Source organism: Macrobrachium nipponense, chromosome 16, assembly GCF_015104395.2.
Source record: "Macrobrachium nipponense isolate FS-2020 chromosome 16, ASM1510439v2, whole genome shotgun sequence".
Taxonomy (NCBI): domain Eukaryota; kingdom Metazoa; phylum Arthropoda; class Malacostraca; order Decapoda; family Palaemonidae; genus Macrobrachium; species Macrobrachium nipponense.
Window position 1 is genome coordinate 306,606 of NC_087209.1, and position 16,426 is coordinate 323,031.

Consider the following 16,426-nt stretch of genomic DNA (forward strand, 5'->3'; position numbering starts at 1 on the left):
ATAAATGGCCCACCTCTAGCCACCCCTCATTTTGCAACCTGGGTCAAGAGGAAAGGCAAATGTGTACCGAGTGGATGGCAGGGCTTCCTCCCCTACAGTCAGTAGCCAACTACAAATAACCACCTTGTTTTTAATTGAAAGGGCAAATCCAGCTTGTGCTGAAAACAAATCCCATATGTAAACAAAACCTCAGGTTTGTATGTTAGGAAAAATACAAATTACTGTACTTGAAAAAATTTGTCATTTTTCTATTTACAGTTCACTGATATAAGTTATCCACTCTCTTCACTCTTATACAGGTAAAATGTATGATGCATTCACGAAAAATATTCATCAAAAGCAAAAATGATACACGCTGTACAATAAAAATATTTATTTTGGCTTGTTTAAACAAAACATAATTCCCAAACTTGTGCAGCTGTTTTCCACTTGGACTTTATGACAAAATATGTACCCTTTTCTCATATGAATACCAGACACTATTAACAGCATTCACTGATTACATAGTATTTTTTACAGAAAATGTTACCAAAGAAAGTTCAGCAACAAAGGTAACTATCCTAGTAATTTAATTGGTAAAAGCTGTACACTGTCAACACTTAACAAAATAGGAAAATTATATGACAATAAATTATAAGTACAATACATACAATTCTCACAAAAATATATGTATATATATATATATATATGAATATTTTACATTAATCATTTAACACTGCCCCAATCTCCAGTAGCCTGTAAGTTATTTGTTTAAAGGAATGTGAAGGTTATAAAAAGATTTAGTTTAAGACATACAGAAATCATGCGAGAGAATGGAATCAAGACTCTTTCCACTGCATAACTAGTATGCACACCTAGTGTTCTGCAATCCAGTATTTCTATAAATCACAATAAATATCTTGCCGATAACTTAAGAACAACTGAAAACTGACTAGAATAAAAAACTTTGTTAATGCAAAGGCACTACAGAATGGTTTACTTCAGTTATAGAACGAAATCTAAGAATTTAGTTTCAATTTCTAAATAGTTTTACAAGAGCTTTTACCTTGCAAAAGTTAAGAGAAAATACACCATTGTAAAAATGTCAAATTCCCACTGGGGTACCAGTGCTATTCACTTTCAAACAAAGTATAACAAACTCTTAAGACATGAAAAATTGTTAAATGTGTGCACATTGATTATACATGAAAAATTGTGTTAAATGTGTGCACATTGTTTGTAATGTTTCTAAGTTATCCTTGTCCTATACCTGCTCTCAATAATAAAAACTGAAAAGATGGAATATTTACAAGGAAAGATAAGTTACAAGCTATGACAGCAGAATAAATTGCTCTATCCCCTGACATGCAAGGTAGCAGCTTCATCCAATAACTTACTTACAAAACTGTAATATTTGGAAAAACATCACTGTCCAGCAAAATCATTAGTTTGTTAAGCGTAACCTGACAAGTCAAATTATACTAACTCACTTTTCAATGAGCCGTGAAAGCTGGACATGTAAGCAAGTACAAAGTGAGTTAAGGGAAAAGACAAAGTTGAAGACATGGCAACATAGGTGCAGCCAAAGAACTGTAAAACTCTTCTATTTTTAAATGAACAGCACAAAGCACCCTAGGCATTGTCACCCATAGCATGAACTTTCAGGATCTGAACATTTCAAAATGGTACTGATACCTCAACTACTAGCTGTTGTCAGCAATCCTCCAATATGGAATGTGTTTTGAAGTGGAAATGAAGAAACTGTAACCACACTGCTTCAAGGAACCTGACATTACTTTTGAATGGCATGTTTTCTCTATTTACTTGTGGTAAAAGCACTTTAATTAATTAATTACGTGAATTTGTATAGGAATGTTTTATATATAATGTATGTACAATTTTAAAAGCATAGTAGTATTAATATAAGTAAAATGTTTACAGTGAAAAATCACAAGATGATAAAAATACCAGCAAGTTACACAAAAATGGCATGATAAACAATTAAAAACATTAAAACAATACTTTGCTTTTTACAGAAAATACTATGTACAATTTATAGGTCTTCTAAAACTCCCTTGTGTCTGATCACAACAAATTACATTAAAAATAATTACAACCAAATGGCAGGATAAAAGTTCTTAAAGGCTTAAAGCAAATGGGCCATAAAAACATCAGAAATAAAATTGTTTCACTGAGAATATTAGTAGATTAGCCAGTGATCTGGTTTTACAACCTTACAACGCTAAGAGCAACAAATTTCAAATTAATTTTGTTTGAAAAAATGTTAAGGATAAGGTTTTTCAATAAACTGAAGAATTCTAGAAATCTTGGCAAAAATATACACACAGTATAAAATACTTTCACCCACTAGACCAGTTCTGTACTCAGGTTCTTCACAAGATTGTAAGACTGATCAAATAAAGCAGAAGAACTATAATCTCATATGATAGAAATATAAATCAACTTATTATCAATACTGTATTACCAACTACTTTGGCACAATGAAATTTTCTAATGCCCTAGAGAAGATAATTATGAGCTTTTTGAAAATTTTGAGAGGGGTTTCAAGTATGCAGATGCTTGAAAAGTAATAAACAGGTGTCATGTCACTGCTTTCTCTTGGAGTGGAAGGAGCAATTATCATACAAGCCCCATGGCATAAAACTTAATACATGCATGAGGTTATTCAATAACTCATTTCAGCTACGTCAAAAATAGGATTAGCAATACTAATAGCACTTAACTGTAGTAAAAACTAAGAAACAGTTGAAGGGTAACTTTGGTTATTTGTATGTTCAGTTCATAAAAATATTTTCAAACTGCTATTATTTTCTCTTACAACTTGATAGTGTTCTGCTTTCTCCCTCATTGAAGTTGGTCCCTTATTTAACTGTTTACACGTATGTACTTGATAAACCTGTTGTATTTAGGTGGGGGCATCTTCCAGCAGTAGAAACCCTCAAGAACATCAACTGTTGGCAGTGTGAATCCTGACAGATTGCAAGAGCAAATGAAGCACCTGCATATGAGCATATTTAGACAATTTTTCTTGTAGATGTAGTATATGGCCACTGAAACTTTCTTCCTTCACAAACATTTGCCATTTATGGAAGATGTAGTTAAAGTACTAATCACATGATATTTAATGGCACAAATTCTGCCTACTTGGAATACAAGAATAGCAAAATACATTAAAAGGTTGAGGGACTAGTTTTCCGTTTAAATTCATAAATTCAAGATATACAATTAACATTCTATGATGCATCAAAAGTTATGTTTCTTTAAGACTTCACAAGTTAGATTGCAGAACTCTTAAAAAAATTGCATGTACAGTACATATATTCAAAAAAACCATGCAAGATTATTTAAAAAATGAGAGTATGAAGTACAAGGGGAAAAATTAATGTAATGTTCTTGCTAAGTAAACAAAAATTAAGACCTATCACTCAACAGAGAAGATTTTACTGGCTCAGCTCATGTACCAAAGGTTTCCACAATGAAGATATTCAAAATTAATTTTAAAAAAATACTGCTGTAAAATTCCTGAATAAAAAGGCTGTTTAATGGGCTGTTTATCATGAATATCAATATCTTTGATAGAACACTCAATGCTCTTAGAAATGCCTTGCTGCTTCTCATGAGTGACAAAATGACACCTAAGTACATTGCCAATTTACTTGAAAACCTAATTAGCACAGTTCAGCTTTAAAAAATCTACAAGTTTAGACAGAAACTTTAATAACTTCCAACTTTTTCTACTGTCAGTCAACTCATCAGCAACGTACTAAATACTGCCTCTTTGTTTGTTAAAAGGAAAAGTGTGATAATGGAATTGGCAAATCAACCTAATTTTAAATATATTTGCAAATTCCATAAACTAAAAACTTTCTCAAGTGAAACAATTTAAAAACAAGACCCATCAGAATTTATAATAAAAAATATAGGGTTCTAAAAAATTAAAAGTATATTCTTAAAATGGTAATGAAATTAAACCAACCTCAGTAACTGAAACAGACTAAATTTCACTGAAGAAAAATGTGCCCAAACATAACTTATTTACTCAACTTTCCAATTTAATTACATGTCTGGAAGCACAAAACAGTCAAGGCACATTTATATTAGCCTATCTCTATAATAATCAACATAAAACATGCAGGTTTGCATTTCATAACAGTTAATAAGTTTATTTTTGGCTTTGGACTTCTGGAAGTATCCTCTTTGCCCTCTACAGTAATTCACTTCCAATATCAGAGCTACAAAATAAGCAGCTACCATATAAATTAGTGGCAAACATTTTGGTTTCCTAACAGGATTATGAGTGAGAAAAACTTTCATCACTGCTAACCCAAACAATGGAATATATACTCTACCGCATATCACATACATTGTGAAAATTTTCCTTTCCCCAAATCCTAATGTCATGAAAGATCTCACAGCAGTTAATCTTAATTCTAATAAGAAAGCACAAGAACTGAAGACGGTACGATGTGTTCATTTGCTATTTGAGCGCAAATTCGCTATCTCAACAAATTTACATGCTATAGGTGAATGACCTATGGTAAGCACTGAGCAGTTAGCCAATAAATGACATACATACATTAGAACCTACCTAACAGAAAAATAACTGCAGTATTGCTAAATTCCTGAGGTGCTTCACCAAGTTAATACAGTTGGGGTTACAAATTCTTAAACTCTCAATATCACCAAATATTTTAGGGTACATAAGAAAAATGAATGGATGATTGTCATTAACGAGGTGCTTCAATCATTTTTAACAATGGACAACAGCAATTTTCTTTCCATTGTCAGGCAAAACATACTAGTATTATACCTGAGGTAAGCCCTTGCAAACATGCTGAATATTCAAGGAAAATTTGGAATTTAACAGCAACCAGGGAAAGTCTGTCAAATACAGCAACTGCAAAGAGCAGATGCTTTCACTTTTTCCATTTTGTGTCCTTTTTCACAATGCACAACCACTCACACTTCAGCTTCATCTGTAGTTGTGACAACAGTAGTTGTTGTTACCATAGAGCTCAATGGTTCAGAAGCTTCATCACCAGCTTCATAATTATTTCTGAAAATAAAGGTTTTATTAGTATTGCCTCAAGGGTAACTGAAAGTTTGAATTTGATGCTTATATATATTTCAAACAGATTACTATACGCTACAATTTCAGAATTAATATCCAAACTACTAACTACATACTAAAGTTACTTGCTATTCAAGTATGAATTTCAATTACCCATTAAAAATTAAATATATTTATATATAAATTCAACATCCATGTCACAGTCTCTGAGCATAACTCGAAGTATTAGAACGCACTTCTCCAATCTATTATTCCTGAAATAATATTCTGCGTAACATTACAAAGCAATAGTACAAAGGATTGGTATGAAATTAACTCATATCAAAACAGAGAAAGATGACTCAGTTTAGTATAACTAAACTGGAATTACTTAATGAATGTGCAAGTGCGCGATTTTCTGTGTGGTTTATCTAATATGTGCAAAATTTAAATTACTGTAATGAGCAACTTTTCAAACATTAAAACCTTAAAATACTGTAGCTCAATAAAATTTAAAAGTTTGAAATGTTCTCATTAAAAAGGACTCCCAACTTTCTGACATGCACTTAAAATAATAATAATCAGAATAGAAAAAAATATGGAATATGTAATTTCTAATCAGCATTCTCAAAGTAATTTTTAGAGAGGAATAAGTAAATTGGAGAAAAAAATAGATTACTAAAATCCTACAAATTACTCATCAGAAACCATATGCACAATGAAAAAGAAATGGATATCAACAGTATTAAAGTACTTGAGAACAGTCTCTTCAGCACCAAATGCTAATATCTATTATTATCTACTTATGGTAGACAATGGTATACTGTACTGCTAAAAAATCAGAATACAAAATCATTATAGTAAAGAAAATCATTTATCCCTAATTATTTTTTTCAGAGTCAGTGAAGCTTCACAACTAACAAAAACCTTTCCTTCAATATGTATAAAAAACAATAACTTAAATGTTACAATAAATGAATGAGAGCTCTAAACAACAGCATGCTAAAGAAAAATGAAATCTTAGAATTGGTAAAATCTTTATTGTAAGTCCTCTAAACACTACTCTTAAATTACAGTAACATAATATGGTGCTGAAGTCCTGTACCCAAAATAAAAACATGCAATGACAAACCTGTTTTCTTAGATCCGTGCCAGGAGAAAGCTCAGCGAGTATGCTTAAGACACTGTAATTCTGTTATTACTATCGCAAAAATTACACTTTTTATTTTAAAAGCACTGATTTGACAACTGATGAAAATTAAAAATTATATCTTAAAAAAATTATGGAAAAGAGGAAAATTACAGTGTCTAAGCAGTTTACAGAACAGTTAGGGGCCAGGTTCTCGGCGCCTGCAGCAAGATGATTTTTTTTTTTCAAGTTGTCAGCAAAGAAGGTATCATGAATGAAGCATTTTAATAGTACATGCAAAGAGAAAAAATAAAAGTCTTGCTAAATAAAATATTAACAAAACTATTCTAGTGAAACTATCAGAAAATGAAAAGTTATCAGATCAAAATAAGCTAGAAGTAAATGACTTTGAGGCAAATATCAAGCTGAAAAATGGAAACAGAAGTGACAGCACACAATGAGAATTCTTTGGAGAAAAAAAATTCAGAAAAGTTTTTTTGAAAACCTTTAACAGAACTAAATTAAAAGCAAATAAAATTCACACTTAGTGGATTATACAAGAGGGCAATTTCAGTTGACAGTGAAAAATTTGACATTATCCTTTCCCATAAAGCTAACAAAATCTAAAATATTTAAATTTATGCAAAATTTCTCAAGATATTTGTATCTATTATATTAGACTATATATAATGTGAATAAATATACATACTTAACATTACAATACATTTTTAACAGATTTACTTCAGTAGATTTTAAATCTGCATAAAAACATCCTACACTTATAATTCCAAATTTATACTTAGAACACAGACTCAAGTTGTCTATTTGCGAAGGTCAAAACTACTCATAATAGGGTACAAAACATTCATAAACAGTATGCCATCAAAACTACATTACTGTGTAAAGTAAACCCCCTAATATAGTTACTGAACTGCATACCTTTGGAAGACTTAAAATGCTATACAATATATGGATATAAAAAAAATGCTATACAAAAACATGCATTAAGTGGCTAACAACATTAAAAGTCAATACAAAGTATAACCTAAAATCAACTCCATGCCTTCCTGACTTTAAAAAATCCCATTCATGATTTAGCATTATTTAAGTACAAGCATGAGTGTCTGTTGTGTACACTACATTCCACTGCCTTGCTACAGCAATAATGATTTTTATCTCTTGAATAAATAAGATATAACATCACTTCACGAAAGGATTGACTGAATGAATAAAGAATTTATGCTTATCTTGATGAGAATGTTTTATCTGTAGCAATCCACCCATACCTTCCTCCATTTTTATTTTTTATATTAGGATTCATTCCTCTTTTCATTCATATTCTTAAATCTTCTTATACTACATTCACATACACAGCACCTAGCTATTGGTCAGGTAATTTTGTTACAACTACTCTCTTGCTCCTAGACGGGAACCATCCTCAGAGGTCCCAAACCTCACTTGGCCAATTCCAAAAACATGTTGAGCTGAGGTCTTCCCACCCATGTCTGCTTATCCATTTATCTACTGAATGTACGAGACAAGCTTCAGGAAAACTAAAACAGAACAGCTTTTTTCATCAGTCTTTTCAACACATCTCACCCTTCCTCCTTTTAGTTTGCAAGTTGAAAAAACTTGGGGAGATACACTACTACCATAAATCCATTTAAAACTAAATGTCTGAACTTTTTGAGTCATTGTAGAATGAATTCCAGCTGTTCCTAAGGCATGATAATATGAAGGATCTGATATTCCATGAAGGCACAAAAAGGTCCCCTAGCATAAAACTGCGTTGAAACTGGCTGAGAGAGCAAAATAACACCAAATGAAATTTTTAAAATAGTGATGCCGTTTCAGCGAGTCAAACGTATAATGGAACCAATGGCAACTGAAGAAAAGACAAAAAGCCTTCAAGCACTACCAAAAGACAGGAAGAAGAAGAAGAAGAAGAAGAAGAAGAAGAAGAAGAAGAAGAAGAAGAAGAAGAAGAAGAAAAAAAGGGACCAACAGAAAGTGAAAAAGGACAAGATTTAGGAAGAATGAATTTGAATCTCAACATAGCAGTGAGTTTAAGAATAAGTTTGGATGAGCAAATATAGAAAAAATGTAAAATGTGCATAGGATATGAAAATTGGAAACTGAATAAAAAGTGATACTGTAACAATGATGACAGTGTGAAATTCTACTGCATGAAGGGATTGTGAATCTGAGGATATGACATGACTAAGCATGAAGTTTACATCACTAAGACTAAAGGTATGCAAGACCTAAAGTATGAAAATGATAGGATAATATAATCATGATGGCTGGCTCCTTTCCCTTCCATTATGGTAATATATACAAGTCCCATATACTTCTCAATTCAGAGAATAACAAGGCATACTAAAATAAAAACTGAAGAGATTTTGAAGACTAAATATGAAATACTGAGTGTTGGTGGTAAAGCATTGGTTAGAAGGTATCATGTACTATGTAAGTTGATCAGAGATGGGTGTCAGAAGCTGAAAATAAGATAATGCATGCTTTGGCATATTAAGTAAAGGGATGAGATGAGGAACAATTAATCAGTTAAGCAGCAGCTACAGAAGCAACAGGACAAAGATCATGGGAAGGCTGAGTGTGTCGAGGAAAAAGGGGATGAACAAAGATCAAGATTAGTACACTGAAACAGAGCTAAATGCACACTATTAAATATAATGGAGAGAAATAATTTTACATATAACACTGTAAAAGAAAAACCTGATGTAAGATGTAAAATGAAGGTAATGGGAACATGTAATGAAGGCAAAGGTGATGATGATGATGATGATGAAGATGGAAAGTAAAGCTCACCAAGTTTACCTATAATAAAAAATACACCACACCTAGACTCTTGATTATTATAAAAGTGTAACTTGCAGAGGCCAATCACTCATATAAAGTCCACACTTGCCATATTTGAATGCCTTAGCCTCTTCCATCTTCTGCCCAAGAGACAGTAGTACCATACATGTGTTACCCAGACCTAAAGGTTCACACCAACTGCCTACCTCATTCAACCATGCTATTCACAGCTCACCAGAATGCCTCGGATATAAAACTTAATGACGGCCTTTCTTGCTTTAAGGATGTTACAAAAGATAGTTACATTTCTTTCAGGACCATAGGCAGCAGCAGGACAAATATTACCTACTTCAGGTAGGTAACAGCACACTTCCTCATCTTCAGTTTCCCAGATCACTTTTTTTCCAAAATTAATGGTCATTATATCTCTGTGGGAAGTATGCCCTATCCTTAAAAGATTACATTTTGGTTTACTTATATAAGGTTTCTTCTAATCTTAAATACTACTTACTCCATTTCCTCAAACCCTAATCTCTCCTAGACTTGAAGTTCACCTAAGGACAGTCAACAACTGGGGACCTTCCCACTGTTATTCAGGCCATATTTGAGTGTCAACTTTATATTAAACCATCACAACAATGCTGTTTTTTAAAACTGTTTAATTTGAGGCAAAAGTGTGGCATGTGGATGCTGTTAACCTGTGGGCCTAGGTGATGTATGTACAGCACAATCTATTTTTGGTTTAAAAAAAAAAAAAAAAAAGGTTCCCTGAGAAATATACCCGTACTCTTATATTACTCTGAAAATTTGAATTAATCACACTCTTTCCTATTTTTTTTTTCAGCATTCCCATAGACAAAAATCTTTAAGTTTTACATACTACAATTAGTACAAAGCTAAATGATATTGTTATGATACAATAAAGTTTGTTCATACTTACCTGGCAGATATATATATAGCTGTATTTTCTGAAGTCCGACAGAATTTTAAAAACTTCCGACACACGCAGTGGTCGGCCAGGTGGTTAGTACCCATTCCCGCCGCTGGGAGGCGGGTATCAGGAACCATTCCCATTTTCTATTCATAATTTTTATTTCCACTGTCCCCTGAGGGGAGGTGGGTGGGTACTTGATTATATATATCTGCCAGGTAAGTATGAACAAACTTTATTGTATCATAACAATATCATTTTGTTCATGAAACTTACCTGTCGGATATATATATAGCTGAATCCACCTTTTGGGGGTGGGAAGGGACAAAATGAAGGATTTTTAGGAAACAAATGCATGCAGATGATTTACATCTTGGTTCCACCTGTTAGCATAGCTGGCTTCGTGGTTACTGCCACGTAAGTCTGCTTGTGCTACTAGAGTTGCCAGCGAGGTAGAGACCTATATAGCTGGTGCACTCCAGATGATCTGTCAACAGGGGCGAGACCACGACGTGACTAGACCATATTGACCATACCATGAGGGCTAAGAAGTAAAATAAATATATATATATATATATATCACCACCTGACCAACCTAGCCAAAGTTAAGGTGTTTTTTAACCAAGACTTAAGAGTTAAGAAGTCGCCGTTGTCGGCGACTCATCAACTAAATTAAGAGCTCTTCCTAACCATTTTCTACAGGATAGGATGAGTGGTACTTCTTGCCCCCAAGATTGTGTCTGCAGACACGTATGGCCCTAGCGAGCAGCAGATCTCATATGCCATCTTCACATCTCGCAGGGAGTGTGAAGTGAACACAGAGTTGCTTCGCTAAAACATGGTACTCAGGATGTTACTGAGTGCCATGCTCTGTTGAAATGCTTCCGAGGCCGCGCCCTCACCTCGTGAGCATTTAGATAAAAAGATTTCAAATCTTTGTGCAAACACAATGAAGGAGCATTTTTGAAAGAACTCCTTAACACTAAAGCCAGGGTGTTCTTCGATATGGGCAAGTCTGGTCTTTTTCGGAACACTGCAGATTGCCCGAATGACTTCGACTTTCTTGAGTTTTATGTAGATAAAACTTGAGAGACCCGACAGGGCACAGGACTCTCTCTGGCTCCTGCCCACTAACTTGTGCCATCCTTGCTTCCAAGCTCCTGGCCCAAGGACAAAACGGGTTTCCATTCTTAGGCCACAACGGAAGGCTTAGAGAGCACACCGCCTTGTCTTCTCTAAAGCCAAAACTTGTGACGATGGCTTAAAATTTCACTAACCCTCTTTGTCGTATCTAGGGTGGTTAGAAGAAGGCCTTCCTGATCACATGCAAAAAGTTAACAGGTAGGAGAGGTTCGAATGCTTTAACATCAAGAACTTCAGACTACGTCTAAGTTCCATATTGAAAGCTTCGATCTGGACATGCACAGTCAGTCCGTCTGTACTAAAGTCAGGTGACCGACCAGTTGACCAGTCAGACGAATCAAGGACAGCAAGGCTGTACCCTGAAGACCATAAGGCACTATTCTTCGCTGAAGAATGAGTGTCTGGACTGCCTGGGCGATTCAATCTAAGCAAACCTTGGGGGTGTATCAACGCAACCCAACGTCGTCAGCGAATCAACTCCTGACTCGAGCTTCTGGTGCCAGGAGAAAGGAGCGAGGAGCAAAAAGGCGATTCAGTCCCGAAGGAAGAAATGCCTGACAGTCCAACCTGGTCTCATGTTACACGATCATCGGGGGTGTATAAACGCAACTGACTTCGTCAACAAGAAACTCAGGGCTACTATATGTCGCCTGATCTCGCACGAGTGTCTGACTCCGAGAAAACAGGTGAGACAAAAAGTAGATGTGAGCGAGTTTCGAGATTCCACAAGAACTCAAAAATTGTGAAGGGCTTTGTTGTTTGACAGACGCAAATCTCTGAGCCCAAAGGCCGTCAACAACATATTTGCATATTCTTTAATAGTTGTGACTGCCAGCTTATCCCATTCTTCAGACGGAAAAGGAAGACGGTACATAATCTTATTCCTGTCAACCTCTCGATAGTCTGAACGTAGTCACTCAGAGCGGAGAGGTTATAGGTACCTTTCGAGTTAGAGTAGACCGACTCTCTCGGAAAGGTCCTTGGAAAGTGAACTAGGAAATATGTGACCTCTGTGAATCCAGGATTCTGAAGGCCAACATGGGGCGATCAGCGTCATTGTCGCTCCCTGTGAAGTCATAAAAAATCCTCTTATTACATTTCCTAAGCGATTGAAAAAGGGGAAAAGGAGACTAAACATCCATCCCCGTTCAATATCATAGGATGGCGTTTAATGGTACCGTCCCGGATCGACGAGAATAAGGGAGCAGAGAAGAAGCCGCCTCTTCGTCCTCAACATATCGAAGAGAAGAATGAAAGGGCGTCCCTAAAGTCTCCACAACTCTCAACTTACTTCTAAAGAAAGATTCCACTCGGAAGTCAATAGTTGCTGCCGTCGATCGAGACGATTCGTACAGACTTTTGCAATCCGGTAACGAACCTCTAGAGGATCGTTACATTCTACGCCTGTTGTTATAATAGGCTTTCTCGTAAACTCGAACAGGGACCGAGAGAAGATACTTCTTAAGATATGAGAGAGCTGTGGAATATCAGAGTTGATCTGGACCACTGGTTCCCAAAACTCGTTACGAGGACTGGAGGGACTACCGAATCGCTTTTACTTCTTTCAGATTAAGATCCAGGACATCTGAAACCCTATCCAGATGTCCGGCACCTTCTTTCTATCACCTCAGGTGATAAACGCACTGAGAGATGTTCAGAATCATTCCTAGATCTTGAATAATTATTTCAGTTTCCCGGTAGGAAAAAACTGTGGTCTGAATTGCAGTCTATTCGGGGAAACAAACTTCTTCAGGAAGGAAATGGTCCCCAGCAAGCTCATCCATTCCCTCCCCGAGTATGCTTACTTCCCTAATAAGGCTGCGCTTTGCCTAAGCAGGAGAGCATATAAAAGTGCAATGTTGCGGTAGACTCGTAGTTCTATACCGTGCGGTAACGAGCACCGAAAGGATTAAGAGATAACTCTGTTGAACATAGTAAGGCAAAACGAATGCAACGTTTATTCATTCACGTAAGAAATCCCCTCAATCTTAGGCTAAAGTCCGTGATTGTAGGGCAGAGTTACAGTTAGTCAGTCAATCCCGCAGGAGAGACGTAACCGCCAGCACAGAGATACGGTTAGTCAGTCAATCCCGCAGGAGAGAGAGACGTAACCTACGGCGGATGACAGCGCCCGATCTGTTACTGGCTCGGTTGGACTGGAAGACAGACAGACACAGCGTGACAGCAGCAGCCAGCAGCTTACGAACGTCGTCTCTTAACTTTATGTCTGGGTTGCCAGCTACCCTATTCTACGAAGAAATAGGCCCGTTATTTTTTGAGCCGAAAGACTCTCAAGCTGGTATATTTAAGCGAAACAGAAAACGCTAAATATATAGATGCGTTTGTGTCGTCAGAACACTACCATACAACGGTAAAAGATAAATCGGAAACTCCTGGAAGGCTGCAGGGAGTAACGATTAAATGTCCTTAAAATAGACAATAGACCTCTCGGTTGCCATCCGAAGAAGTAACTACAGCAAGCGTATATGACTTGAACCAACCAGAAGTAAAATAACGCAAGGCAAAATATGAAATTATATCACAATAAAGTTTGTTCATACTTACCTGGCAGACATATATATAGCTGAATTCGGAAATACAGCTACATACATATCTGACAGGCAAGTTTCATGAACAAAACTTAAGAGAATCGAAGCAGTCAGCTCAAGCTTCTTATGTTACTGGACATAAGCGTTCATTGACGTAGTCTACAAGTCTATTTCTTGTACGAGTCTGCGAATGACGAATGAGAGCTCTTCCGAATCTTGTCAATAAGAGCTTATTCGCTTACGCAATATCAAGTTAATGAGATGTTTGTCAATGAGAACTAACCCATTTACGGGACAAAGAGATATTTTGTCAATGAGGGGATACCCACTTACTTGACAAAACGAAAGTATATTGTCAATGGGGGAAAGTCACTGAATTGACAAAACGTAATCCAGGGAGTCGAGCATTTAATTTTTCCGATTCCCGTCTCAAACGAGGAAGGGGCAAGAATCCTGTTAAGAGACTGGGCTTACGGCAAGTAGGACGACGATGTTCAATTCGGCAGCGTAGTCCCGACTAGAAACTAACAAAATCTATCATCTGAAAAACCCTTTCAGATGGGCTAAAAAGCTTGGAAAATTATCCTGGGAAGAGGAAGAAACTCTCCAACCAGCTTCCTCTCCCGTATCACAACTAATGCCTGCTAAAGCTTAAACTTATTGGCAGTATGGCAAAGGAAGTCTTGTCTTGCGCTTTCCTGAAGAGCGTCCTTTTGATGAGTGCCTTTGCAAGAATCCTACTGAACGTTGCCGAGAGTCCTGACGTGCAGGACATCGAGCCTTACATAACCCGTAACTGCCTTATCGCAAAGTCTTGACTGCGGTAGTGGCAACTTAAATTTATTGGCAGAATGGCAAAGGTTGCGGTAGAGCAAACGAGATCTTCCTTAACTCCATCCACCTATGCGAAAAGCAATATTAATTGACAGAGACCTCTTGAATTCACGAAACCCGATGTCTTGCTGGGTTTCGAAGAAGAAGTTGTCTGTTCACTTTAAGCTTCCTCCGAAGCACTGCCTCCTTCACATTCTTTGCAGGTGAGGTAGAAGGTATCACCGAAGGTAGAGGTAAAAATTCTTTAGGCCCAAATCTGAAACAAGAGCTTGAAGAGTTCAACAGAAACGTTCAGCCAGGCGACACACCTGGCGTGCGCTGGTGCACGCTCGGCGTCCACTGGAGCTGCGCTCGGCGTCACTGGAGCGGCGCTCGGAGTCCACTGGCGCGCACGGAGCGCGCTTGGCGTGCACTCGCGCGCGCCTGGAGTCCATCCGAGCGTCCCAGGCGTCCGCTCTCAAAAGCTTCCTGCTACTATGACTTCTTTTACGTATTTCTCGGTGGAAAGACGGACACGAGTTCAGGCGACATTCGCCTTCTTATTTCTCACTGAAACGCATAACGAGAGAGAGAGAGGACGTGAAGCGTCCTCTTCTATAAAGCTTCTATTTAGAGGGCGCGAGTCCTTCCGAAAGCTCCAACCCCTGCACGGAGAGGACGCTTCGGAGGACGAGAAGCAAACTTTCAGGATTCGTGCACGCGCACGCACTTTGGCAGTCTGGGGATTTTCATCAGAAACTGCCGAAGGCACGCCAGATCGGTGGGGGTTCCTTGTAACCCTCCTTTGGCTTTCGACATGCTCCCTCCCCGGGTCCTGGGAGTCAAGCAGAGGTCCCGGCCTAGAGGCGAAACGAGGCCGATCTGACGCACCCTCCACTACACAAGGGGTATCACTGCACTTCTGCACTTCACTTTTACTCTCTAAAGCAAGCACTTTCGATTCTAAGTTACGAATCGAAAGAGTATAAGAGAAAGGGCAATTCCTCTACAGACCCTGCTTAGGGCCCGAAGGCAATACTGCAGGGTTAGGAGTAACAATTACAGAAGTAGCACTTCACAGCAATGAAGAAGAGCGAGCACCTCTCGTAGACATATTCATAGCCCGTAGGCCATACTACAGGGTTAGGCAAAAAAAAGTCTACAGGAAGGTTAGCAGGTTCACTACCCTCTGACTTTTGTTACTGATTAATTGCGTACATACGAATCATACGTCTTCCTTACGGAATTAGACATGTTTACTGATTAATTGCGTACATACGAATCATACGTCTTCCTTACGGAATAGACAAAGTCTCACCCTCCTTACATGACAAATCTCAACAAAGAAGGAAGACCCATACCCCTCGTACATACCAAGTGCGGATCTACCGAAGCTTTCGGTAGCCACACCCTATCTTTGCAGACAACCCCGTCTGAAACTAGCCTAACTAGATTCAGATATTTTAAGCAAAAATGAATCAAATTCAAATCAATTTAAGATAGCGTATGCCTAGCCACAAATCCAAGTAAATAAATCAAAAGACAATTAGGATACTTAGCGGCAATGAAGTTTCCAAAATCCTAAGACGGAGGTACTGAAAACAGGTGTTTTCAGCACCGGCGACAGAAAAATTATGAATAGAAAATGGGAATGGTTCCTGATACCCGCCTCCCAGCGGCGGGAATGGGTACTAACCACCTGGCCGACCACTGCGTGTGTCGGAAGTTTTTAAAATTCTGTCGGACTTCAGAAAATACAGCTATATATATATCTGACAGGTAAGTTTCATGAACAAAATATGTAATAACAGTTGGTCATACAAACATGCACATATAAGTGACTGCTAGGGTATTACATTGGGATGCGACAATTTTTATCTAAAAGATTATGGTTTGAATCAAGGTGATTACACAATAAAAGACAACTACTGCCAGGAACAACTAGTAGTTCAATACGTATTTTCCTCTTGAATGAAATACGTATTTTCCTC

General features: G+C 37.2%; 1 protein-coding gene across 4 annotated transcripts in view; it reads right to left on the minus strand.

Moving 5' to 3' along the window:
- Positions 1-358: 358 nt before the first annotated feature.
- Positions 359-16,426, minus strand: part of LOC135195492 (phospholipid-transporting ATPase VA-like) — a 199,123-nt gene continuing 183,055 nt past the window's right edge. For 3 of the 4 annotated variants that reach the window (XM_064221707.1, XM_064221709.1, XM_064221708.1), the window contains exon 25: positions 359-5,056. In XM_064221707.1, the coding sequence (XP_064077777.1) occupies positions 4,960-5,056 (97 nt within the window). In that variant the 3' untranslated portion in view covers positions 359-4,959. Of the gene's footprint in view, positions 5,057-6,182; positions 6,401-16,426 lie in introns of all 4 variants that reach the window. The other variant, XR_010310155.1, reaches the window with a different exon arrangement.